At 35.6% G+C, this 27,430-nt stretch overlaps 1 protein-coding gene across 1 annotated transcript in view; it reads left to right on the top strand.

Annotated features, from left to right (window-relative positions):
- Mmp16 (matrix metallopeptidase 16) overlaps positions 1–27,430 on the top strand; it is a 242,811-nt gene that overhangs the window by 124,636 nt on the left and 90,745 nt on the right. Inside the window, exon 4 of the mRNA XM_090339029.1 lies at positions 1,601–1,905. Within this exon, the coding sequence (XP_090195155.1) occupies positions 1,601–1,905 (305 nt within the window). The remainder of the gene's footprint in view (positions 1–1,600; positions 1,906–27,430) is intronic.

The raw sequence follows: 27,430 nt of genomic DNA, 5'->3' as shown, positions 1-27,430 counted from the left end.
CTGGGTGATTTATTAGGATATAAGGGAAACTTTAATTTACACATGTGAACCTGCATAGAATTCAGGACAATGGATTCTTAACAGCTTTAGCTATTTAACACATTCCCACCTTGTCAAACAGAAGCTTTTCTCTAAAGTCCTAAATGCTAGCTTCTTTTATTGTAAGATAGACATAAATACCCATTTTAGTGGGTTGTTCAGGGCCTTAATAAGAGACAGTAAATATATGTTAGCATAACGCTCCCTAACATTTGTAATTAGTTTGGCATAGGTGCAATTGTATTGGGACTTGATAATATTGCTTTACCATACAAAGCTCATCTGAAATGTTTGACTATGCTAGCAAATATATTTTAAAAGACAAAATAATTTTGTGTTCTATACATGCAATGATATATAGTAGACACAACATGATTAAATTGTCACTCTATTACCATACATTTTTACTTTCCAGTTTTCTTTTATGATTACATAAAGTGAACATTCACTTTCCTATTAAAATAGATGCCCATGTAAGTTCATGTTTCAAAAATTATAAGTTAAAAGGATTTGAAATATATTTGTAATTAGTATGGAAGTAATTAATTGTTTAACTTATATACAGTGTGGGTTTATAATACTGTAATATAAAATATGTATTATAATTCTTTTGGGAATGATATATAGAATTACCTGGCAAATGGTAAGTGGATCAGAAAAAATATAAGTTTCATCAATTTATATTTGTATGAGGAAAAGCTAAAATATGTGCATATTACTCTTTTAAATTTTAAGTTTGTTTGATCTTTTTATTAATTAATTATAATATATTTTAACCAGAGAGATAATTACAAACACTAGAATATCAGAAACTGTAATTATAAGACCTGTTCTTACAAAATAAGTTCCTTTGTGTCTATTGAATTTGTGTTCAGAGATTTAAAACACAGACAAAACATAAAATCATTTGGAGTTTTGACATGCACAGATATGACATACACCTAAAAATAATAAAAGTGCAAAGAAATTGAAGGGACATTTTTGTTTTGTTTTTTTGTTTGTTTGTTTTTGTCATTCTCAGGGTTGACCTGTGGGCCTGGGTGGTGTCCCTGAGCTCTTCAACTCAGGGCTATGGTACTACCACCTAAGCCACAATGCCACTTCTGGTTTTCTGGTAGTTAATTAGAGATAAGAATCTCATGGACTTTTGTGCCTGGGCTGGCTTTGAACTGATATCCTCAGATCTCAGCTCCTGAGTAGCTAGGATTACAGGCATGAGCCACCAGTGTCCTGCTAAAAATCAAGTTTTTATTTCAGCTCAAATCTATTGTCACATTTGATTATTTAGAAAAATCCCTCTACCTGTTGTCCAGTTAACAAAGTAACACATGGACTTACATTGTCTCTCTTAACTATTCTGTGAAAATCTGCTTCCTGGTAGCTTTAGCACATGAGTTCCTTAGTGCTGATAAATAATCCACAGTGCTTTGAATAGTAGATATATAGAATGCATTTGTATTCAGCCAAAACAGGATGATATTTTAACTGAACTAAGTAGATACAATCTGTCATATCAGACATAACAGAACCACATTGATGATTTTTTTTCTCTAACTTTCAGTATAAAGAATGTAACTCCAAAAGTAGGAGACCCTGAGACCCGAAAAGCTATTCGCCGTGCCTTTGATGTGTGGCAGAATGTAACTCCTCTGACATTCGAAGAAGTTCCCTACAGTGAGTTAGAAAATGGCAAACGTGACGTGGATATAACCATTATTTTTGCATCTGGTTTTCACGGAGACAGTTCTCCCTTTGACGGGGAGGGAGGATTTTTGGCACATGCCTATTTCCCTGGGCCTGGAATTGGAGGAGATACTCATTTTGACTCTGATGAACCATGGACACTTGGAAATCCAAATCATGATGGTGAGTGCATAACTGTCTTCCAATGCAACTTGTTTTCAGAACACTCAATTATTTATTGGTTTGAGTCATTACACAGTTTAGTTGTATGTGTGTCCTTGTTATTCGTTGTTGGAACCTGATACAGAATCTATAAGCATGTTAAAAATTTTTTTTGATTCGTATAAAATTTTAGTTTTAGAAAGGTTTGATAGTTAAAATTTTAACATCCTGAGAAACGCACCAAGAAAAATTGTGCTATATTTTGCAACACCTTATGCTACTCTTTCTACTTTAAAACCAATGAAAATGACATTTGTGGTACAGCTACTACTGTATATGTCCTAATATTTTCTGTTCTATTTTCGCCTTGGTCACCTATGTATTGCTCCCCTTTGTCTCTTGTCTCTCAGCTACTTTTATTTATTCACTCATATGAACTATTATCTTTACTTGTTTGCAATCTTTGTCTTAATTTATTTTTGTCTAACTCATCTCTTAGTTTTTGCATCTTTCTAATTGTTCTGATGTTCCAAAATAATATGAAACCACAAAACTTAATAACTAAAACAATAAGTTTATGACATAAAAGAAGTGTTTCTTCCTACATGAAAGTATGTTTCAATCTTGTTTTTAAATAAAAAGAACAGGATTTTCTGCCCTAAGATTTCTAATTCTTTTCACAGTTTGTATTATAAAGGTGATGTATAGAAGGTTTACAGTTACCTAGGTCAGGAATTACTAAATTTCTTTTGAATAGGGTGGAACATAAGATGAACTCATTCAGCAGTGATACTTACTAAACACTGCATTGAAAGCGAACTATACAACTTGTGGGGGAGGGGAAGGTGAAAAACTGGGAGAAAAGAAGGCAAGAGGTAACACATTCCTCTTTGGTATGTTAATCTTATTCATAAAATTACACTTTGTTAGCCCATTAACAGAAGTAGCTGACTGGAGTATTATAGTAGCTTTGTGTTTTTAGGACACCTAACATTCAATCATATGATGGATAAAGTTAAGTTTGCTTAAACTTAACATCTATTTTTAATGAAAATAATAATCGCATGTTTTCCAAAATAAGGCAAAATGTGTGATATTAAAATGATTGAATTATTTGTAGTGATATAAATTGTATTATAAAAGAAGGATTATATTTTTAAGAGCTTAATTAAAACATATAAGAAAATAGCAGATATGTCTGTGAATTTTGGTAAAATGGAATAAAAATCCAAAACTTTCAGAACCAAACAATTTACTGGCTGGCTGACTTACTGGCTGACTGATGGTTAGCTCAGGAAGTCTTCAATATATGTACTTTTATACAGGAAGTAGTAGACATTAGAAGCAGTGATTTATAAGGATGAATCTTTAACCTATTGTCTACCCTCTACACATCTTATAATAAATATATATAGAAACAATATACATGAATCAAACCAGTTGTGTTAATTTGGCTCTGTGGCCTCATGCATTTCAACATTTTATGAAGGGTATGCCTCTCATAATGCTTATGCTTATTCCTTAAAACTTTGAAGTACTCAATAAAGAAGCTGGCTTTCTCCTTTAGATGAATGGCCTATGGAGTATCAACTACCACTTTTTGAAAGTAAATAAAATGTGTTAAGAAAAAATCTGTAGGAGGATTTGCTTATATAGGAAATGAAAATGTTTACACAGATTTGAGTAGGATCAGTGCTATGAATACTTGTGTGTTTTGCATGGTTTTAAAACTTGTCTAAGGAAGGTCTATGTAGAAAAAAATTTTCTCAAATATACTGTATGACCTAAAGCTATATAGCTAACTCCATACACTTGTGATTGAGAGTATGCATCAATCCACCTTGTTTGCTGCCTCTATGACTTATTCTGTAAGCTATAACATTGTTTGCACATAGGCATGTAACTGAAAACTCAAACAAGTGATTGATCATTTGGTTTAGTTTTGCTTTGTAGGAAAATGTGTCTTTCCCAGCACAATACGAAGTTTTTTGTTTTGTTTTGTTTTGTTTTTATGAATGAGCCTGGAGGAGAGAACTCTACAAAATAACAGTGTTTCAGAATTCCAATGGATTAAGCAGATGTCAAGTGACTGTTGCAAATGTAATTCCATAAAGATTTACTGCTTAATTGAAATTCGGACTCTTAAGCAGTAACAGCAGTGTAGCTAGGGTGATGTCAGTCTAAAGTATCGATCATTTATCAAAAGACCAGCCTCTAGTTTTTCTTATGGTCTTGGTAGATATGAGAATTCATGAATTAGAACAACTTAGGTCCTAAAAACACAGGAAGGAGATTAGGAAACTATTCTTTTTGTATTATAGATAACACAAAACACAATGCTGACATCTTCATTGATAAACTTTTTCTTTTCATTTATTTAGTCCTGGAATGCCCTGGCATACTTGAGCTATTTTCTTTCATTCCTGTTCACAGCTCTTACGCAGCTAGAAAACAGAACAGCTTGTTTATAAGGGAAAAATGCAAATGAAAGTCTCTTGATAAGTCCTCAGCTATTTTGCACAGCATATTGCTCAGCTAATGAAGGCAATTTGAGTACTGTCTACCTCAGAAGTGATAAACAGCAACTTAGGTACCCATAATTATCAATGCGTTGCTTCTTAGTTTCTTATACAATCATGATACTTTTTGAAATCTCAAGCTAAAGATCATTCAGCAAATTCTACAATCTCTTTTTAAAACATATAATCACATACATACCGTCACATATTCATGTATACTTAAACACATGTCTAATAAAAATATGAGCATTTTTTAGGTTCTTATTGAAATTTGATTTTCAAATCTCAATTGTGAAGAAGCAAAACATGCATGGAAATTCCAAAGGGAAAAGTTTATCATGAAGAATCACCTGATTGTTCTATGGAATATTTAGTACTTCTAGAATAAAGCTCATTTTCAGTAATATTAAGTTCTTTTTTCTTTGGCTGTAATATCAAGTCCAATTTTTTTACAAAGAGTATATTGAGGAAATTGTTGTTTGGAAGTTCCCTGTCTTGCACAGAAAGGCAGGCCTAGCTGTTGTATTCAGAATGGTAAGAGCAATCTCTTAGGAAATAAAGGCTGGAGGTTCAGCTCAGTGGGATAGCACTTGCATAGCATTCTCAGCCTTTGATCCTCATCACTGCAATAAAAGAACAAACAGAAAATTCTGGAGTGAGTAGTGATGACAAAATAGTTATTGGAAATGTCAAAATTCTTGTTATTACTACTTCAGAGGCTAGGCCCTCATAAATATGCCATGGTGGTGTGTCTTTATGATCAACTCCTAAGCCAATAGAGATTACTGATAGATATTAGCAAGTACCAGTTCTCTAAGAGAAAAAATTGTCCTTGATGTACTAGTAGAGAAAAATTCTGACCAACATATAACTAGGGATAAATTCAGCTATTTGTTTATTATTCAGCTGCCTCTACTGTGTGTTGCTTGGAGGCATATTAGATTTCTTAAACTTTTATTGTACAGGTGATGTACAGAGAGGATACAGTTACATAAGTCAGGTATTGAGTATATTTCTTGTGAACAGCATTACCTCTTTGCTCATTTTCTCACAGTATTTGCCCTCCCACCTCTCCTTCCTCCAAGTTGTATACTTGGTCTTTAACATGGATTGTTTCTAGTGCCTGTCACTGCTGAATTAGCTCACTCTTTGTCCCAGTTTCTGTGTTTCTATTTCTCCTCCCCAAATCAGGTAAACTTACATATAAGACAAAGAGAACAGAAATCACAACAGGAAAAGGGAGGTAAAATCAGAGAAAAGAGAAAGAATCCTCATGTGTATTTCTTTTTTTGCTGTATTTTTTATTATATTTAATAGAAGGGTTACATTATATTCACCAGATAGAAGGTGCATTACTTCACATACATTGATAACCTTTCTCATGTCTTGGTCATTTCCCTCCCCCCACCCTCGTCCCTCATCTTGTTTTCCTTCCCTCCCTATCCTATTTCAAATAACCAAATATGCATGTATACACTATATCAGATAACAAGGTGAAATACTGTAACAATATGAGATAACCAAGGGACAGCAAATGAGAGATAACAGTACATTCAGGACAACAATCGGCCCCCAATCAATTCATTGAGCAAGCATAACAGTTCCAGTCTTCACAAGCTGATCAGTGGCTTCTGGGATCTACAACGCAGTATTCAAAGCATTCTCTGTAGAAACCGCAGTGGCAAGGGCAATACTCGCAGCAGTAACAGCAGCTACAGATGTGGCAATGGCCACCACCATGGTCAGGAAAATACCAGTGTCTCTTTTACTGATGAGTGGGAAAGCATTCTCTTCCGCCTGGAAGGCATTGGTATGTACTGAGGGGCTCTGACTACAATAGCCAGAGAAAGCAGGGAAGCATTCCAACATTAACTAGAACAACATTATTAATAATTAGAGATTGAAACCAATAGAAAAAAGACTATCACACATGCTTCCGAGGAGTCTCCACCATCTGACGTGGACTGTCAGCATCCTGTGGAAAAACACAAACACTTCCTCGCCCTCACGTGAGGACAGGGTCTGGTCCTTTCCAGTTTCCAGAGAGAATATCTTTCCACAATACTAAAGGTTTATGACTTCTAGAAGGATTAAAATGTCTATCTCCTGCAAAACATCCTTCAGCATCAAGAGTTAGAAAATTTAAACTAAAAAGAGCTATAGAAAGTCTATCCTTGGGAGTCTTCCAATCTCCCCCTTTTTGTTTTAAACTACTGTTCAAAAATGACTCTGGTCCCTTCATTTTAAGGGGGTTATGGACGAAGATCCATTTTCTGTAACTTCTTAAAACTTACTCAGGGGCGTTGTGTCTATATTTTGCCAGGGACCCTAAAAAGCTTTAGCCTGTTTTCAACTATTCTGTACCCGAGCACAGGCTTTCTAAATCACTACCACTTAATTCTTTCTCCTCCTGCTTACTCAATTCTCTCTCAAATATTCCTCTAAGCATCTCTGCACTTCTTTCCACCTGTTCTTTAACTGTTTCTTTGGGTGAAAGTAAACACTCCTGAATAAGTTGCCACATAGGAAATGTTCCTCGGGGGAGGTCTCCCTGTTTCAGCGCTTTCTCCAAATCTAATTTATATAGATCCCATTGTGGCACATTAAGAAGTCCTTCCTTTAAAAACCAAGGACTTACTTTTGCTATCATCTCCACATAGGCCTCAACTGTGGCTTCTTTTACTGCAGTACCATTAGCTTTAAGTAAATCTTTTATAACTCTAACCATTTGGTTCTTAGAAACATCTAAACCTATTATTCCAGCTTTTTTTTTTTTTTACTATCAAAACCCCTTTCACACACACATTCGCAGTCGTTCCTGTCTGAACCCATTCCGATTCTATTCTAAAATATCCTTGCCCTTAGACTGCTCTGGCCAGAGACTCCCGCGAGGTTCCTCCCTACCATGCCCCAAGTGACCTGCACTTTGGAGGTGATCCGGGAATAATCTGTTAAAATCTTTTACTATTAAAACACCTAGCTTCTTCTGCTGTGCTTGCGTCTCCGCTTTGACACAGCTGCAACTTCTTTTTGGGTTGCCTTCTGTATGTTTTTTTTTCAGGTTTCTCTTGTTTTTCAGTCTTTTCTTTAGCCTTAGGCTTGGGAGAAGTTTTTGGTTTTTCTTTTTTAAGCACTCTCGTGCCCTTTCATGACTCTTTTGTGCCCCTTTTGTACCCCACATTGGGTGCCAGTATGTCGGGGTCCTTTGTCCCTGGTCCCTCTCTACTAGTAGGGAGGATGGGGGAAAAGCACACCCCGACCAGGCCAAGCCGTGAGAAGAAGGTGGCCACTGTCCTCCCGCACTCAGCCTTCTTACCCAGGAGCACAAACAAAGACACTATGCAGCTTCATCAAGGCAGGAAGATCTCTCTCTCTCTTTATTCCCTAAATCCCTCCTCCTTATATTGGGTGAAGGAGCCTATCAGTATACAAGATGGACAGGAAAAAGAGGTGTTTTATCTCTACTACAAGCCTCAGCAGAAAGTTATTAGACATGGCGATACTCGGCCCCCAACACACCAACAGTGTAGTAGTGGTCCCTCCTGGTGACATTTTATCCATCATCTGTTGTTATTAGATTTCTTTTTTGCATATATTTTATTGTAATTAATAGAAGAGTTACATGATATTCGCCAGATAAAAGATGCATTACTTCAACTACTTTGATACCCTTTCTCAGGTTTGGTCCCTATTTCCTCAACACACCCCCACCCCTCATCTTGTTTTCCTCCCTTCCCTATTCTATTTCAAATAACCAAATCTTCATATAAACAATGTATCAGATAACAAGGTAAAATACTGTAATCATAAGAGATAACCAAGGGACAGCAAAAGAGATGAGAGATAACATAGTACATTAAGGGCAACAATCACTCATTATATGGCTTTTGTTTCAATATCCTAGAGGTCCTTTCATTTAGCATCATACTATATGGCCTTATGTATCTAAGTTTTGTTCTATTGTAAATCTCTTCTAGGACAGCCCAGGGTTTCTACTGATTATGACAAATGAGGGAAAGCATTGGTCCTATGTTCCTTTGAGTCTGGCCTACTTCAGTTAATATGATTTTTTTATAAGATTTTCCACTTCCTTACAAATGGGCGATGGCGTTCTTTCTGACAGCAGCATATGTTTAGTCTTTTGAAGAATCATCATACTGCTTTCCATAATGGTTTGAAGAGTTTGCACTCCCACCAACATTGTAGTAGTGATCCCTCCTGGCCATATCCTCTCCAGCATCTGTTGTTATTAGATTTCTTAATCAGGGCCATTCTAACTGGAGTGAGGTGGAATCTTAGAGTGGTTTTGATTTGCATTTCTTTTATGACCAGAGATGTTGAGCATTTCTTCATGTGTCCATAGGCCATTCTTATTTCTTCTTCAGAGAAGACTCTCTTTAAGTCTTTGGCCCATTTTTTAATGCGATGGTTGTTTCTTTGGAGATTAGTTTTGGAGTGATTCAATTTTTTGAGCTGTTGATATATTTTAGATATGAGGCCTTTGTCCATTGTATGGTTAGTGAAGATCTTCTCCCACTCTGTAGGATTTCTAGTTAATTTGCTAGCTATGTCCTTTGCCATACAGAATCTCTGCAGTCTAATGTAGTCCCACTTATCCAGACTCTGATTTGTTGCGTTTCTGGGTCCTTATTAAGAAAGTTTTGACATGTGCCATGGAGATCTTGTGTATCTCCTATTCCTTCTTCTAAAGTTTTCAGTGTATGTCCTTTTACCTCGAGGTCTTTGATCCATTTGGAGTTAATTCTAATGCAGGGTGACAAAGAAGGATCCAACTTTAGCCTTCTGCAGGTGCTTTACCAGTTCTGCCAGCACAACTTGTTGAAGAGGCTGTCTTTCTTCCATTCTATTTTTTTGGCTCCCTTATGAAAGATTAGGTGGCCATAGGTCTGTGGGTTAATATCTGGCTCCTCAGTTCTATTCCATTGGTCTTCAGGCCTGTTCTTGTGCCAGTACCAAGCTGTTTTGATAATTATAGCTCTGTAATAGAGTCTAAAGTTTGGTATTGAAATTCTTCCTGCGTTGTTCTTTCTGCTAAGAAGTGTTTTTGCTATACGGGGTCTTTTATTATTCCATATGAAATTTTGGATTGCCTCTTCTATTTCTTTAAAGAATGACATTGGAATATGGATGGGTATTGAGTTGATTGCGTGTATTTCTTGGTGTTTATTTTGACAAGTATCATTTTATACAGTCATATGCATATAGTTGACTTTTATCCTTAAGGGAAAAAAAGGTTATCACCTACTCTATGTTTCTGAAGGAATTTATCATCAGTCATGCCTGTGGAAACAATGTCTGGAGCTACCTGTCTTATGGGTTTTGAAGATCAGGAAAGGACTTAATGTAACTGTGTGGTGAAATCTTTGCTTAAAATAGAAATTGTGACCAAAATTTTTCATTATAAAATTAACTCTTACCATATAGCTACTATTTTTTTAATCAAAACCTGGAAACTCTTCACTCATTGTAATTTTTACCTTCACAATTATAATTGGTCTTTCTTGTATTTGTTTTTAGATATGTATCTCTTTTACTGAGATGTACTTTATTCTACTAGTTTGTTTCATGTTAATAGACTTGTGACTCAAATTTGATATACTTGATGTTTTCGAAATCTTTTCTTTTTTTACTGTATTTTATTGTTGAGGTAATATATAGAGGGGTTACAGTTTCATTGGTCATGTAGTAGGTACAGTACTTCTTCTATGCTGATACCCCTTCTCATGTTTTTGTTATCCTTTTCCTCCCGCCTGTCCCTCCCAATTATATTTTCCCCTTCCCTTCTCTAATTCAAATAAACAAATAAATGGATATAAACATCCTGTGGCTTAATGTGATATATAGTCGTGACTTGGTTCCTTACTTTGAAATCTGTGTGTAAAATTAGAGAATTGTAAATGAATCAGGGAAATACATGTATGTATCCTTTTAATGGAAACTAATTAAGACTGAAATATAAATCTATTTTCTATGTTTTAATTGAAAATGTGGCAAGCTACTATGTCTCACCCCTGTAATTCTATCTAGTTAGAAGACCGTAAGATCATAGCTGGAGGCCAGCCCTGACAGAAATATTTGTGGGGCTCCTTTCTCAAGCAAGATTGTTGATTATGGCCCAGGTGTGTTCTTGGAAAGGAAGAACAACCCTATCTTTAAAAATAACAAGCACAAAAAGAACTGGAGATGTGCCTGAAGAATAGAGATCCCAGCCTATCCCACACAAGGCCTAAATTCAAATTGTAGTAGCAAGGGCCGAGAGTTTGGCCTAGTGGTTAAAATGCTTGCCTAGCATGTATGAAGACCCGGGTTCGATTCCTTGGTACCACATACATAGAAAAAAGCCGGAAGTGGTGCTGAGGCTCAAGTGGTAGAGCTCTAGCCTTGAGAAAGTCCAAGGACAGTGCTCAGGCCCCGAGCTCAAGCCCAGGACTGGCAAAAAAAAAAAAAATGTTTTGGGCCGGGAGTTTGGCCTAGTGGTTAAAGTGCTTGCCTAGCATGCATGAAGACCCGGGTTCGATTCCTCGGTACCACATACATAGAAAAAAGCCAGAAGTGGTGCTGAGGCTCAAGTGGTAGAGCTCTAGCCTTGAGAAAGTCCAAGGACAGTGTTCAGGCCCTGAGCTCAAGCCCAGGACTGGCAAAAAAAAAATTGTAGTAGCACAAGGAAGAGAGTGAGTGAGCAGTGTGTGATCAATAGGAAGAAAGAGAATAATGAGAGGAAGAAAGATAAAGGAAGGAAGGGGAGGAGGAAGGAGGAAGGAAGGAAAAAGGGAAGGAACGAAGGATGGAAGGAGAGAAAAAGTTATTTGAAAATTATCCAAACAAAAATAGAACAAAAGGGGTGATTTACAAGTTCTCTACTTATTATAATTAGTAACTCAAAGATATTCTAAACAAGAAAATAAAAACTGGTATCAGTAGCCTAATTTGCATCTCAGACCATATTCTAAATTTATTTTATGCATGAACTCATTTCTTTTTCACAACAAAGTTATAAAGTAGATAATGCAAGTTGTTCTGTTGTATTAAAAAGAGATACTAAAAGACCGTTAATTTTCAAACCTAAGTAGATAAAATTAACAAAATACTATTAACATGATACTAAAGGACCCATAAAGAAGAACAACCACATGAAGGGTCAGAACAAAAGCTTATCATTGAACATATTTTGTATAGTAAATTAGAAAAAAATGGATTGGAACAACTCAGAATACTCCAAAAATATTCACATGGAACAGGAAAAGAACTTTTTTATTTTTGTAAAAATAGAGAGATGTTGTGGAAGAAAATTTTTCTAAACGATTTCCAAAAAAGATATAAAATGATATGAAGGCCCAAAGGTAGGGGTGGATATAAATTGTGTGTTATTAGCTCATTAGCTCATTCTTGTATTCCTAGCTATTCAGGGGAGTGGTGGATAGATGGAATATTAAGATTTAAAGCCAGCTTAGGCGGAAATATTTTTTAAGACTCTATCTCCAATTTATTATCAGAAAGCCAGATTTTGACCAAGATAGGAAGAAAGGAAGAAGGAAAAAAGGAGAGGAGGGAAAAAGGGGAGAGGGAAGATAAGAAGAGGAGAGTTATAGAGTTGTAGAGGAGAAAAATAACTCAGGGTTGTGATCATTTTCTTTTGCACCATATAAACTACTAGAAATAGAAGAAAATATAATGTTTTCAAACTTTTTTTTTTTTTTTTTTGCCAGTCCTGGGCTTGAGCTCAGGGTTTTTTAAGCACTGTCCTTGGACTTTCTCAAGGCTAGAGCTCTACCACTTGAGACTCAGCACCACTTCCGGCTTTTTGCTATGTATGTGGGGTACCGAGGAATTGAACCCGGGTCTTCGTGCATGCTAGGCAAGCACTTTAACCACTAGGCCAAACTCCCGGCCCCTCAAACTTTTTTCATATATTTTTTATTGTAATTAAAGAAGGGTTACATTACATTCGCCAGACGGAAGGTGGATTACTTCACATACATTGATACCCTTTCTCATGTCGTGGTCCCCATTTCCCTCCCCTCCACCCCGTCCTCATCTTGTTTTTCCCCCCTTTCCTATCCAATTTCAAATAACCAAATACGCATATATCCAGTATAACAGATAACAAAATAAAATTTCCTGGATTAGCTTCATAATATCGAATTTTATTTGTGGTTCAATTATTCTTGCATAAAAGTTTTTAGTTTATAAATAATATTGACCTGGCTAGAAGTGGATGAAGCCTGTAATTCTGCCTCCTTGGGAGACAAAGATCTGGGGATCACAGAAGGAGGCCAGTCTCTTGGTTCTTCCTCAGTAGCCAGAATAACAGGGAGGTGCCACTATATCCTGCCATTAATTAAAATAAACTCTCATGTATTTTCATGCCAGAGCTGGCCTCATTTTGTGGAGTTCTGTTGCCTAAGTATGTTTTTTTAATCCCATCTCTATTAACATAACTGTTTCATTCAATTCTGAATTCAGTTACTCCTTTATATGTGAAAACTTGTATTTTCTATGGCCCAGTTGAATCCAATGAACATTTGAACAAGAGGAATAATATACCTGTGGGTTTTTTTTAAATCATGTTGTGGAGAATATAAGATATAGAACATTTTAAAAGGAGTAAAATGAGCATGGACCTGCTCTGAACTCAACCATGAAATCTCCATTTATTTTCCTTCATGTCATTATGTAATTTGTGATAGAATAAAAATTTAAACTTATTAAAACAGAGCAATGTTTGAAGACATCCTACATATACTTGTAGGTGTATTTAGATCAGAATGTTATACAAAGCAAAGATTATACAAAGCAAAACACGTATTTTAAAGGTGATGTACAGAGGGGTTATAATTACACAAGTCAGGAAATGAGTATATTTCTTTTCGAACAGTTTCCCCTTCCTCATTTTTCTCTCACTTTCCCCTTTCCCTCTCCCCTGTCCTCCAAATTATAAAGTTCATTTCCAACATAGTATCTATTGAGTATCACTGTTGAGTTGGATTACCCTTTGTCCCACAGTTTCTGTGATTCCCCCCACCTTCCCCATATCAGATAAACTTGTATACAAGACAAATGATACAGAATTCAAAAACAGTGACAGAAAGGAATATGTTTATGACCATTGTTTTACCTATTAGGAGACTCACTTTGTATCTTAGATATGTTCAATTCTAAAGTTTCTTGTGCATATTATTTAATGTTTGTATATGATTTAATATGATTTCCATAGTTGGAAAATTGTGAACATATTTTTAAAATATTCAAATAATATTTATTTCAAATTTCTTTAATTTATTTACATTCAAATATGTGAATTTTCCATTTTTTTTATCTTTTTCAAGTTTTTATTTTGGCCTAATGCCAGGACTCAAGCTCAATACTTCATGCTTTCATACACTGGCTAATACTCTAACAACTAAGCCACAATTCCATCCGTAGTCAATATTTTTGTGCTAATCCTCAAGTCCTGGTAACTGTTTCTGAGTTTTTTTGTTCAAGACAAGCACTCTGGCACGTGAGCCAGAGCTCTAATTCCATCGATGGACTACAAAGGATAGGCTTCAAAACATGGTCATCCAATCTCAGCCTCTTGAGTAACTAGGATTACAGGAATGAGCCATCGGTGACTAACACTTTCCAATTTTTTAAACTTTTGCTATGTGCCAAAGTATACATTTTCTAACTAAGTGTATATCCAGATCATACATGAAATATTAATAAACATTCATTTTAATGATAATTTAGGCTCTTTTCATAGAAAAAATAGCACTTGTTTATATCATTCTTTTTGCTGCTAAACGTACTATATTGGATTGCCACATGGTCATTTTAATTTTATTATTAAATAATGATTATGGGGTCAATCAAGAAAATGGACTACTTTAGATCTAATGGTTCACTCATCTGGGACAGATGGAAAAAAGGAGATACTAGCAAGAAAATGTTTTATGTTGCATAACTAGTGTTTAATGAATAGAAATTAAATTAATAGCAAATAATTTATGTGTAAATTTTGTTCTCAATTAGAATTTTTATTTGGATCTCTTTTTTCTCATATATTTTTATTGTAATTAATAGAAGGGTTACATTATATTCACCAGATAAAAGGTGCATTACTTCACATACATTGATACCCTATTTCATGTCTTGGTCCCCATTTCCCTCCCCCCATCCCACCCCTCATCTTGTTTTCCTCCCTTCCCTATCCAACTTCAAATAACCAAATACGTATATATATATAATATATCAGATAACCAGGTGAATATTTTAACAATATGAGATAACCAAGGGAAAGCAAAAGAGATGAGAGATAACAGTATATTAAGGACAATAATCACTCATTATATGGCTTTTGTTTCAATATCCTGGAGGTCCTTTCATTTAGAGTCATACTATATGGCCTTATGTATCTAGGTTTTGTTCTATTGTAAATCTCTGCTAGAATAGCTCAAGGTTTCTACTGATTATGACAAATAAGGGAAACCATTGAGCCTATGTTCCTTTGAGTCTGGCTTACTTCACTTAATATGATTTTTTTCTAAGTCTTTATTTGGATCTCTTTTGAGGGATGAATTTCATTGACAAGAATTTTACGGAGATAAGTGGTATTAGTTGTATTCCATTGTAGTCATGGTAGGGAAACATGTATTCCTATCATAGTTTATTTTTTAAAAATTTTTATTGTGATTAATAGAAGGGTTACATTATATTCACCAGATAGAAGGTGCATAACCTCACATTGATACCCTTTCTCATGACATGGTCTGAATTTCCCTCCCCCCCCCCCCCCCCCCCCCCCCCCCCCGCTTATCTTGATTTCTCCCCTTCCCTATCCAATTTCAAATAACCAATTGAGCTCATATAAAATATATCAGGTAACCAGGTGACATATTTTAACAATATGAGATAACCAAGGGAAAGCAAAAGAGATGAGAGATAACATAGTATATTAAGGACAGTAATCACTCACTATATGGCTTTTGTTTCAATATCCTGGAGGTCCTTTCATTTAGTGTCATACTATATGGCCTTATGTGTCTAGGTTTTGTTCTATTGTAAATTTCTGCTAGGAGAGCCCAAGGTTTCTACTGATTATGACAAAGAGGGAAACCATTGAGCCTATGTTCCTTTGAGTCTGGCTTACTTCACTTAGTATGATTTTTTTTCTAAGTCTTTATCTGGATCTCTTTTGAGGGACGAATTTCATTGACAAGAATTTTACCCAGATAAATGGTATTCTATTGTAGTCATGGTAGGGAAATATGTATTCCTATCATAGTTTATTTTTATCAGGGAAAGTAAACCAGTGTTTTGTAAGTTTAGCTTATGTTAAACTTCCAACTTAAATCCCTAGCATTAGTAGAGAATTATGCATCTTAACTTATTATTATTATTGAAATATGCTTATATTAATAATCACATAAATTCACAGCTCTCTTTGCATATCTTCACTTATGACTTTTTTCAGTAATTTCTATCTTGTAAGTTTCAGGATTTTAGCTCAGCAGTAGAAGCATTGGGCATGTATACAAGGCCCAGTGTTTTATTACCTGAAAAAGAAACAAGTGAAGAAAAGAATTCCTGAGAAAGTATGACAACTGGATTTTGTATCCAGCCCATTTTGTCATAATGTCCCACTCATCTCTCACCATCCTCCCAGCCTTTCCCGAGTCACTGCTTCTTATTTAACTTTAGAGCTTCCTCTGAATGTTTTTGACCTTCAGTATAAACACATGTCCTCCACTGTCTTAAGAAAGTAACAAATTGTTCTGATATAAGCTAAATTAAACTGGAGATAATAAACATATCATTTATTTAAATTTCAGCCAGATTAGAGCATATTTTTTCTTTCCTCAATATATTTAATACAATCATTAAATTAAAATTAAAAACCTTTATGTAGTGAATTTTTACATTTTTAGCCCAAAATGAATAGGATGAAATAAAACTTTCTTTGGGAGTCATTGGAAGTAGTTTCCTTTATCTGTGTTAATAAAGTTATATTTAACCTGAAGTAATAAGCATGGGCTATGATTTAATTTTCAAGCATTAGAATATTATTTCCCATATACTGTCTTTTGAGTTCAGCACTGTGAGGTTGAGGTCAGGATGTAAGGAAGCAAATCAATAATATTGCCTTTCCTTCAATCTCTCTCCTTTTTTTTTTATTCCAGTTGTCAGTTGTTTGGTTGTAGAGCTTGAACTCTGGGCCTGGGTGCTGTCCCTGAGCTCTTCAGTTCAGCTCAGCTCAGCTCAGGATTAGTTCTCTAACAGTTGAGCCACAGTGCCATTTCCAGTTTTCTGGTGGTTAATTGGAGATAAAAGCCTCAAGGACTTTTGTGCTTGTGCTGGCTTTCACCATCCATCCTGAAAGGCTTTTCTTCAATCTCAATTTCTGTACCTATTCACGACTTCTAGGGTATGCATTTTAAAACCATGTGATAATGTTCAAACGAGGATATCAAAAATGAAATGAACCTTTATTTATATACCTATGACTTTATTTCCTACTCATTACTTTTAACAGTAAGAGCCTGTGTGAACTCACAGCTTTTACACATACTTGTTAGATGCTCTACCACTTGAGCCATGCCCCAGCCTTTGAGATCTGGTTATTTTTTATATAGATTCTTGCTTTTGGTTGGCCTGAACCTTTCAGGATCTTCTTATTCACTTCTTATTTTCTTCCACAGTAACTGGCAGGATGGGGGCATGTCACCCTACCTAGCAATAAATATAAAAATTTGAGCAGATACATCTGTAAGTGTTGCTGAAATTTTTATAATTTTATAATATTTGCTAACTTCAGGAATACATTTGACCAATATTTTCATAACTCATGGAAAGATCTTCAGTTTGTTTTCTTATTTATATGTTTGGTTCTGTAGCCTAGTTTGGTCTTCTTATCTCAAGGATTATAGGCCTGTTTCTGTGGCTGAAGAGTTTGTAAAGATAGTCTAGGCATTCTTCAATACGAATTAAAATTTCATTTATTAAGGTTGTGTGAATAACAAAACCTCTGGTTGTCTGTACTATTAGCTATTCAATATACTTTGATGGACATATTTATATAAAATGTTCTGTAGGATACTAGTTATTTTTTTACAATTGATACATGTGATTTTATAGGCCAAGAGAAAGTTTTATTGTTTTATTTATTTATTTATTTATTGCCAGTCCTGGGCTTGAGCTCAGGGGCTGAGCACTGTCCTTGGACTTTCTCAAGGCTAGAGCTCTACCACTTGAGCCTCAGCACCACTTCCAGCTTTTTTCTATGTATGTGGTACCGAGGAATTGAACCCAGGTCTTTGTGCATGTTATACTAGCACTCAGGGCCAAACACATGGCCCTGAGAGAGTTATTTTTAAAACAATTCCTTGCTGTTTTGTTAGGTTAGTTTTCAAAACTGCTGAACCAGTTTACACTCCAACTAGCAATGTAGGAAAGTTTATAATCTACTGACCCAGACCATTACTGTACATATGATAGCAGTTTAAAAGGTAACATTAAGTTATCAAATTAATAATATGTTGAATGATACTCTCAAGTGCTATAAATTTCATATATTCCTCACTATTCCACAACTACGTTTCACCGATTTTGTTACTATACCAGCTTTACTTAGGAGGAAATTGAAAGAGAAAGGAGTAAGTAGTGTGTCCCAGGTAGCAATTGTATAAAGTATCCAGGTTGTATATCCAGTTATGATGCATGCATAGTACAAATTTAACCTTTTAAAGATCTTCCCCTCCATACTAACTCTAATAAATCATTTTAATTACCTTTATTATGTTGACATAAAAATTCAACTTTAGTTGCACCTTTTCTTCACATTGAAGGTACAAGCATTTTCATTGGTAATTTTCATTTTTTGTATATTTTGTTCACGTTCAGCAGCTATTTTCTGTCTTTGCTATGGGCAAGCCACTCTACTGAATTTTCTTCATTAATTTGCAGTGTTTTTAAGTAAAAAGTACATGGATTATATATCTCATTTTTTCCGCACTTAGTCATTTACGAGTGGTGAGAGTTTCCCAGTTTGGTCTCTGTGATATTTCAGTTTTGATTGCTTTTCAAATGATACAGCTTTTGTCTTTTGAAGTTTTGTATTTTCTCTATTAAAATGTGCACAGTACATTTCTTAAATTTCTTGAGGCATAGAGCCTAGTTTAGTAGAGAATGTTTTATCTATTTTCTTTCTTTTTAATTTTTGATGTGAAGTAATTGGTTTCTTGGTTCTTGTAGGCAGCAATTCTTTCTGATCAAAATGTTATGAAATATGCTTAGTAAGATTATTAGGACTTTTAAAAAATATAGAAAAATATTATAAAGAACTTAGTTATATATTCAGTGTCTCACAAAAAGTTAATTCAGTATACTGAATTCACAGTAGAAGTGTAAAGCAGATTAACTTTATCTACCCAGTTGCTATAATTGAATAACTTATAATGTGAGTTTAAGGCATATGTGACTACTGCATTGCTTCTAAAGTATGTCTGAATTCTTTAATACTAGAACAATTCTAATTAATAGAATGATGTTATATAATTTATGAAACTTGTAGGTCATAAATTGTACCTGGAGCTACCATATTTTACCCTCACTTGCTCTCTTTCTATTTCTCTTAATCTTGCTGTCTAATTGTCTTTAGAGTCTAATTGCTATGTTTTGTTGAGCTCGAAGCCACATAGAGACCACATGGAAACTGAAGTATGATAGTCATCATAAATAGCAAGCATCAATTTGTGGTTATATAACCATTTTTGAAATGGTTCCCACTTCATTTTCAGCTCAGTTTTCAGAAAGATACAAATAAAGCCTTTATCAAATTGTAACTTCCTGGGAAACAACCCATTAATGTGTAAGGTGTGAGGTCAGGTTAACATCCATCTTTTCTGTCTATAAGGCTTTTCAGTGAAATTAACACTATATACTGAAAAGGCTTCTGTCTGTTCCCTACTATACCACTGTATAATAATCATCCTTAACTAATGGAGAATGTGTGCACCTATTTATGAATACATTCTATCCTGCTTCATTTACCATAGACTTTGAATCTGAAGATCACTGATTATTTCAGTAGTTTACTGAAAGTATTTCATATGACAGTAGGAATTACATATGAGAAAGTTCCTTGTTTATTTTATTGCTTTCTTTTACAGTTACCTTCACCAGGTAGTAGGTGCATTACTTCTCACACATTGATACCCCTTCTCATGTTTTATATCCCCATCCCCCTCCTTCTATCCCTGCCCAGTCATCTTGTTTCCCCTCTTCCCTTTTCTGTTCCAAATAAACATATATACAATATACCAGGTAGCAAAGTCAGAAAGAGTAACAATGTGAGACTAACCAAGGGACAAAAAAAGAGAAGAGAAATAACATTACATTAAGAACAACAATCACACAAGTTAAAGCTTTTGTTTCCATATCCTAGAGATCCTTTCATTTAGTCTCATCCTATATGACTTTATGTACCTAGGTTTTGAGCTACTGTAATCTCTGCTCAGAGAGTCCTAGAAGTGTACTAATTATTACAAATGAGGGAAACCGTTGGGCCTATGTTCCCTTGGGTCTGGATCACTTCACTTAATTTGATTTTTTCCAAGTCTTTCCATTTCCTTGTAAATTAAGAGATGTCATTCTTTCAATGACAGCATAGAATTCCATTGTTTATAAGTACCACATCTTCTTGAGGGGCATCTGGATTGGTTCCATATCTTCGCTATAGTAAATAGTGCTGCAGTAACATTGTCCTCCTTGTGGCTTCAGGATGTCCTTGTTTCTGCACTATTGGGTAAATGCCAAGGAGTGGGATTGCTGGTTTATAGGGGAGCTCTGTGTTTAGCCTTTTGAGGAATAGCCATACTGCTTTCCATACTCACCAACAGTATAGTAGTGATCCCTCCTGGCCACATTCCCGCCAGCATCTATTGTGATTAGATTTCTTTTTTCTTTTTTCTTTTTTCTTTTTTTTTTTTTTGCCCATCCTGGGCTTGAGTTCAGGGCCTGAGCACTGTTCTTGGATGTTTCCCAAGACTAGAGCTCTACCACTTGAGTCTCTGCACCACTTCCAGCTCTTTTCTATGTACATGGTACCAAAGAATTGAACCCGGGTCTGAGCATGCTAGGCAAGCAATCTACCACTAGGTCAAATTCAAGGCCTGATTAGATTTCTTGATCATGGCCATTCTAACTGCAGTGATGTGGAATCTCAAAGTTGTTTTGATTTGCATTACTTTTATGGCCTGAGATGTTGAGCATTTCTTCATGTGTCTGTAGGCCATTCTTATTTTCTCTTCAGAGAAGTCTCTCGTTAAGTCTTTGGCCCATTTTTTAATGGGATGGCTGTTTCTTTGAAGATTTGTTTGGAGAGATTCTGTTTTTTTAGCTGCAGATATTTTTTAGATCTGAGCCTTTATCGGTTGTATGGCTAGTGAAGATATTCTCCTACACTGTGGGCTTTCTATTTAGCTTGCTAGCTATGTCCTTTGTGCATGACTGTTTTTTAAGCTTAGAATATCTATCAGAATACAGAAGTCCTGTAGGATTAAGACTAATATGGATCTCTGTTGAGCAAATATTACACTTAAATTTTTGTAGATTTTTAGGTGCCCAAGCATAGCCTAATGGCAGAGAGCTTGCCTAGCATGAAGCCCTAGGTTTGATTCCTTGGTATCACATACACACACAAAAAAAGCCAGAGGTGCTGTTGTGGCTGAAGTGGTAGAGTGCTAGCCTTGAGAAACCCCAGGACAGAGCCCAGGCCCTGAATTAAAGCCTCAGGAGTGACAAAAATATAAATAAGCAAATTGTGTAGATTTTTAAAATTCACATTTATTTCAGAAATACTAATTTTGACAGAACAGGATATGAAAAATTTTCAGTATCATTCATCACCTAAAAACTAAAATTCACCAGCATTATTATTAGATCCTGATAGCAGACTATGAATTTTCTTACCTAAGAAAAGTGTTTAAGAGTGTGTTGTTCAATCTCCATGAGTTACAGGGTTTTTGTTGATGCAGTTGTGTGTTCAGTTCCAATTTGATGCCTTTGTGGTCTGAGAGCGTGCAGGGAATAATTTCCGTGTTTCTGAATCTGTCCAGGTTTGTTTTATGACTTAAGATGTGGTCTATTTTGAAAATGTTCCATGTGCTGCTGAAAAAAACGTATATTGTGTTGTTGCTGGATGGTATATTCTGCAGATGTCTGTTAGATCTAGTTGGTCTATATAGTTGTTCAATTCTAAGGTTTCTCTGTTGAGTTTTGCCTTGTTGATTTGTCCATAGGTGAGAGTGGTGTGTTAAAGTCACCAACAATCACTGTGTTTCGATCTATGTATGGTTTCAGTGAAAGTAAAGTTTCCTACATGAGTTCAGAACTCTGGGATTGGGTGTGTAGATATTTAGGATCATTATGTCTTATTGGACAAAAGATCCCTTTAGTAGTATGTAGTAACCTTCTTTGTCTTTTCTCACTAATTTTAGTTTGAAGTCTATTTTATCTGATATGAGGATGGCAACTCCAGCCTGTTTATGGGGGCCGTTAGCTTGATAGAGTTTATTCTAACCTCTCACTTTCAAAAGTTGATTGTTTTTTTGGGTAATATGTGTCCCTTGAAGACAGCAGAACGATGGATCTTGCTTTTTGATCCAACTAGACAGACTATGCCATTTAATTGGAGAGTTAAGTCCATTAATATTGAGAGTTAGGACTGAGAGATATTTATTAGTTCCTACCATGTATAAAAGCTTTCATTAGGGACTGTGTCTTGACAGCACTTGTGGTACTTAGATGGTATGATGTTTAGGTGCCATTTCTTCTCTGTATTGCATTTATGTGGTTTTCTATGTGTAGAACATCTTCGAGAATTTTTTGTGATGTTGGTTTGGTTGCTACATAATGTTGCGATGTAATTCAACACATCAACAGTAGCAAGGACAAAAATCACATGATTGTCTCAATAGATGCAGAAAAGGCATTTGACAAGATCCAACACCCCTTTATGTTAAAAGCTCTGGAGAAACTAGGAATCCATGGAATATTCCTTAATTTAATAAAGGCTGTGTATGACAAACCCACAGCTAGTATTATACTTAATGGCGAAAAGCTAAAGCCATTCCCTCTAAAATCAGGAATGAGACAAGGATGCCCACTCTCTCCACTCCTCTTTAACATAGTATTAGAATTCCTAGCCAGTGCAATAAGGCAAGAAGCAAGCATAAAGGGGATCCAAGTAGGGAAAGAGGAAGTAAAACTTTCCCTCTTTGCAGATGACATGATCCTGTATTTAAAGAATCCTATAGACTCTACTCCCAAGCTCCTTGAGCTGATTCAAAACTTTGGAAGGGTAGCAGGGTATAAAATTAACCCTCAAAAATCAACTGCCTTCCTCTACGCCAACAGTGAGAGGAACAAGGCAACAATCAGGAAAGAAACTCCTTTCACAATAGCCTCAAAGAAAATAAAGTACCTAGGAATTAGCTTAACTAAGAATGTAAAGGACCTTTTTGATGAAAACTTTAAAACCGTAAAAAAGGAAATTAAAGCAGAACTGAGGAAATGGAAAAACCTCCCATGCTCCTGGATTGGAAGAATCAACATTGTGGAAATGACAATCTTGCCAAGGGCTATCTACAAATTCAACTCAATACCCATCAATATCCCAATGTCATTCTTTAAAGAAATAGAAGAGGCAATCCAAAATTTCATATGGAATAAAACAAGACCCCGTATAGCAAAAACACTTCTTAGCAGAAAGAACAACGCTGGAAGAATTTCAATACCAAACTTGAGACTCTATTACAGAGCTATAATTATCAAAACAGCTTGGTACTGGCACAAGAGCAGGCCTGAAGACCAATGAAATAGCACTGAGGACCCAGATATTAACCCACAGACCTATGGCCACCTAATCTTTGACAAGGGAGCCAAAAAAATAGAATGGAAGAAAGATGACCTCTTCAACAAGTTGTGCTGGCAGAACTGGTTAAGCACCTGCAGAAAACTAAAGTTGGATCCTTCTTTGTCACCTGCACTAGAATTAACTCCAACTGGATCAAAGACCTGGAAGTAAAAGCTGACACTCTGAAAACTTTACAAGAAGGAATAGAAGATACACTAGGCCCACTTGGCACAGGTTGAAACTTTCTTAATAAGGACCAAGAATCACAACAAATCAGAGAAAGGCTGGATAAATGGGACTGCATTAAACTGCGGAACTTTTGTATGGCAAAGGACATAGCTAGTAAATTAATTAGGAAGCCTACAGAGTGGGAGAAGATCTTCACCAACCATACAGCGGACAAAGGCCTCATATCTAAAATATATCAACAACTCAAAAAATTGAATCAATCCAAAACTAATCTCCAAAGTAACAACCATCCCATTAGAAAATGGGCCAAAGACTTAAAGAGAATCTTCTCTGAAGAAGAAACAAAAATGGCCTATAAACACATGAAGAAATGCTCAACCTCTCTGGTCCTAAAAGAAATGCAAATCAAGACAACTCTAAGATTCCACCTCACTCCAGTTAGAATGGCCAGGATCAGGAAAACGAATAACAACAGATGCTGGAGGGGATGTGACCAGGAGGGATCACTACTACACTGTTGGTGGGAGCGCAAACTCTTCAACCACTATGGAAAGCAGTATGACAGTGCCTCAAAAGGCTAAACAGAGCTCCCCTATGACCCAGCAATTCCACTACTAGGCATTTACCCAACCATCCAGAAACAAGGGCATACTAAATCCACTAGCACAACAATGTTCATTGCAGCACTATTCACAAAGCAAAGATATGGAACCAACCTAGATGTCCCTTAGTTGATGAGTGGATCAACAATATGTGGTATTTGTACACAATGGAATTCTACGCTGCTGTCAGAAAATACGACATCGACCGATTTGTTAGGAAATGGAAAGACTTAGAAAAAATCACATTAAGTGAAGTAAGCCAGACTCAAAGGAACTGAGGCTCAATGGTTTCTCTCATTTGTCATAATCAGTAGAAACCTTGGGCTCTACTAGCAGAGACTTGCAATAGAGCAAACCCTTGATACATAAGGCCATATAGTATGAAGCTAATTGATAGGACCTCCAGGATATTAATGCACCTTCTATTTGGCAAATATGTAACCCTTTTATTAATTACAATAAAAATATTTTTAAAAAAGTAAAAAAAGAAAAGTGTTTAAGAACCTTAAACACTTACCATGTTTCCTTGACATTGGATATATATCTATCAAAAAATTATGGGCTGCTACTAGGGTGTTGTGTTATTGAAACCTCTGTAACATTTTATACACAATACTTATAGTTACTAAACCAAAGTTTTTATGAGGTTTTCAATTGATACTTTTTACTCTTTATTTGTATATCTGTCCTGTCAGAATAAACTCATTGAAAGTCAGGTGCATGTGTATAATCTGACTCAATATTCTGTGGCTTAATGAATAAAAGCATGTAGTAGAATTAGGCTTTGCTGAAATCAACTTTGATTAGGAACTTGTAAAGGACTAAAAGATTAATAATAGAGCTTTGGAGTAGTTCAGAGAAAGAGAATTGCATAAGTGTGATTGCAACATAAACTGAATTCATGTTAGAAAAAGGAATGATTTATACACTATTCCTTTTATTAATTGAAAAAATTCTACTCATACACTTCTCAAGATATAAGCATACTGAAACATAACAAAGAACACAGCAATAAGTCTTACAATTTTATGAGATATATCACCAAAATAAGCTTGAACATATATTGGCAAGATTAAGTCTGTGTTTTAGTGTAGGAGAGATGTTTATCCTGGCCAAGTAGTAGAAAGAAATAACATTAAATATGGTATTAAATTAGTTAAAGGAATTAAGGAATAGCTATAACACCTCCAGAAATAGTAATACCTGACAAGTAATCATATGGTTTTTTTCAATTTACTTTTATTTTCGAGATGATGTGCAAAGGGTTAGAGTTACATACATAAAGTAAGAAGTACATTTCTTATTCAACATTGTTACCCTCTCCTTCATTTTTTTTCCTTTTCCTCCCTTCCTACTCACCCTACCATATTGTAAAGCTCATTTCCACTATATTGTCTTGTGAGTATCACTATTGTATAGGTTCACACTTAGTCCATTGTCTCACTATTTTTTTGTTGCCCAGTTCATGTAGCTTGAATGTTTTGAGATGATATAAAATAATATAGATAGATAGATTCTAATACTCAACATTTCTAAAATTCTTTCACAATGAGTAAGACAACAAATATATTTCAAATATGGAAATAGGTGGATCCTGTTTATTATGACAAATAAACTGGCTTAAAAAATAAAAATATGGGGCCGGGAGTTTGGCCTAGTGGTAGAGTGCTTGCCTAGCATGAATGAAGACTCAGGTTCCATTCCTCAGTACCACATACATAGAAAAAAGCCGACAGTGGTGCTGAGGCTCTGGTGGCAGAACTCTAGCCTGAAGAAAACCTAAGGATAGGGCCGGGAGTTTGGCCTAGTGGTTAAAGTGCTTGCCTAGCATGCATGAAGACCCGGGTTCAATTCTTCGGTACCACATATAGAAAAAAGCCAGAAGTGGTGCTGAGGCTCAAGTGGTAGAGCTCTAGCCTTGAGAAAGTCCAAGGACAGTGCTCAGGCCCTAAGTTCAAGCCCAGGACTGGCAAAAAAAGAAAAATGACAAGAAAACCTAAGGATAGTGCTCATGCCCTGAGTTCAAGCCCAGGACTGGCAAAAAATAAAAATAAATAAATAAAAATAAAAGTATGTAGAATACAAACTTTGCTGTAAATATAGGATTTCTTAGAAATATCTATTTTATACAGACAATTGGCAAGAATTTTAGAATCTTTATGTGCAGAGATGCATACATAGGTACTTAGGATATGTAAAGAAGATCTTTATCTTGTGTGATTGTTGTCCTTAATGTGCTATGTTATTTCTCTTCTCTTCTTTTGCCCTTATGGTTAATCTCATATTGTTACTGTATCTGATTTTGTTACCTGGTATATTATGCATATGTTTATTTGAAATAGGAAAGGGATGGGGGGAAACAAGATTATTCGGAAGAACTGGGGTAGGGAGATGGGGACAGAAACATGAGAAGGGTTATAAATATTTGAGACCTACTATAAACTCCATGAAATTCAGGAGAAGAGGGTTTATTGCATGAGCAGACTCCTGCCGCCCAAGATGGAGTTGGGCGAGCAAGAGGGCTTAGGGCGAGAAGTGAGAGATTATATAGGGGGAGGGGTATAGCCACAGCGGAAGTGGATGTGATCTCAGAGGATGGGGAAATACCTCAGTGAGGACCTCCCACTGCCCCCAGGCATGCCAGTTGCCAGGGTTACAGGTGCTGGGCAGGAATTTCCAGGGTGCAAGGGGAGAGAGCCAAGGGTAGAAGTCATTTATTCCACTTTGACCTAACACCTACTATCTGATGAATTTAACTGTAACACCTCTATACATTATCCCGACAATAAAAAATAAAAATAAAAAGATGCATAGATGTCAATTATTTATGTATGAAATAATAAAAATAAAATCTCTTTTACTCATATAAGTGTAAAGAAAATAATCTATTAGTAATCATTAACAGTTTATTAACCTAATGATAATTTTGAAATTTTTAAAGCCATTACATGTCTTTTGTTAGTATTGAAAATTATATATTCATATGTGCAGTTTTTCTGAAAGGGTTTTATATTTATAAAACACAACCTTTACTTTTTAAAGACTAATTCTGTTGGTGGCCATCTGATTTGTTATCAGTTCTTTGTGATTTTTTTTTTACCTTATTTTATTGTCAGGATGATGTATAGAGGGGTTACTGTTACATTCATCAGGTAGTAAGTACATTACTTCTTGGACATTATTACCATTTCCCATGATTTTCTCCCACGTACCCTCTCCCCACCCTCTCCCATTTATCTTGTTTTTCCATTCCCTTCCCTTTTGGAATTAAACAAATAAACTTATATACAATATACCAAATACCTCATTCAGATACAGTAACA

This window comes from Megascapheus bottae, chromosome 9 (genome assembly GCF_031878675.1).
Source record: "Megascapheus bottae isolate mThoBot1 chromosome 9, mThoBot2.hap1, whole genome shotgun sequence".
NCBI lineage: Eukaryota > Metazoa > Chordata > Mammalia > Rodentia > Geomyidae > Megascapheus > Megascapheus bottae.
The sequence above is the reverse complement of the archived record's forward strand: the minus strand, read 5'-3'. Positions and strand labels throughout refer to the sequence as shown.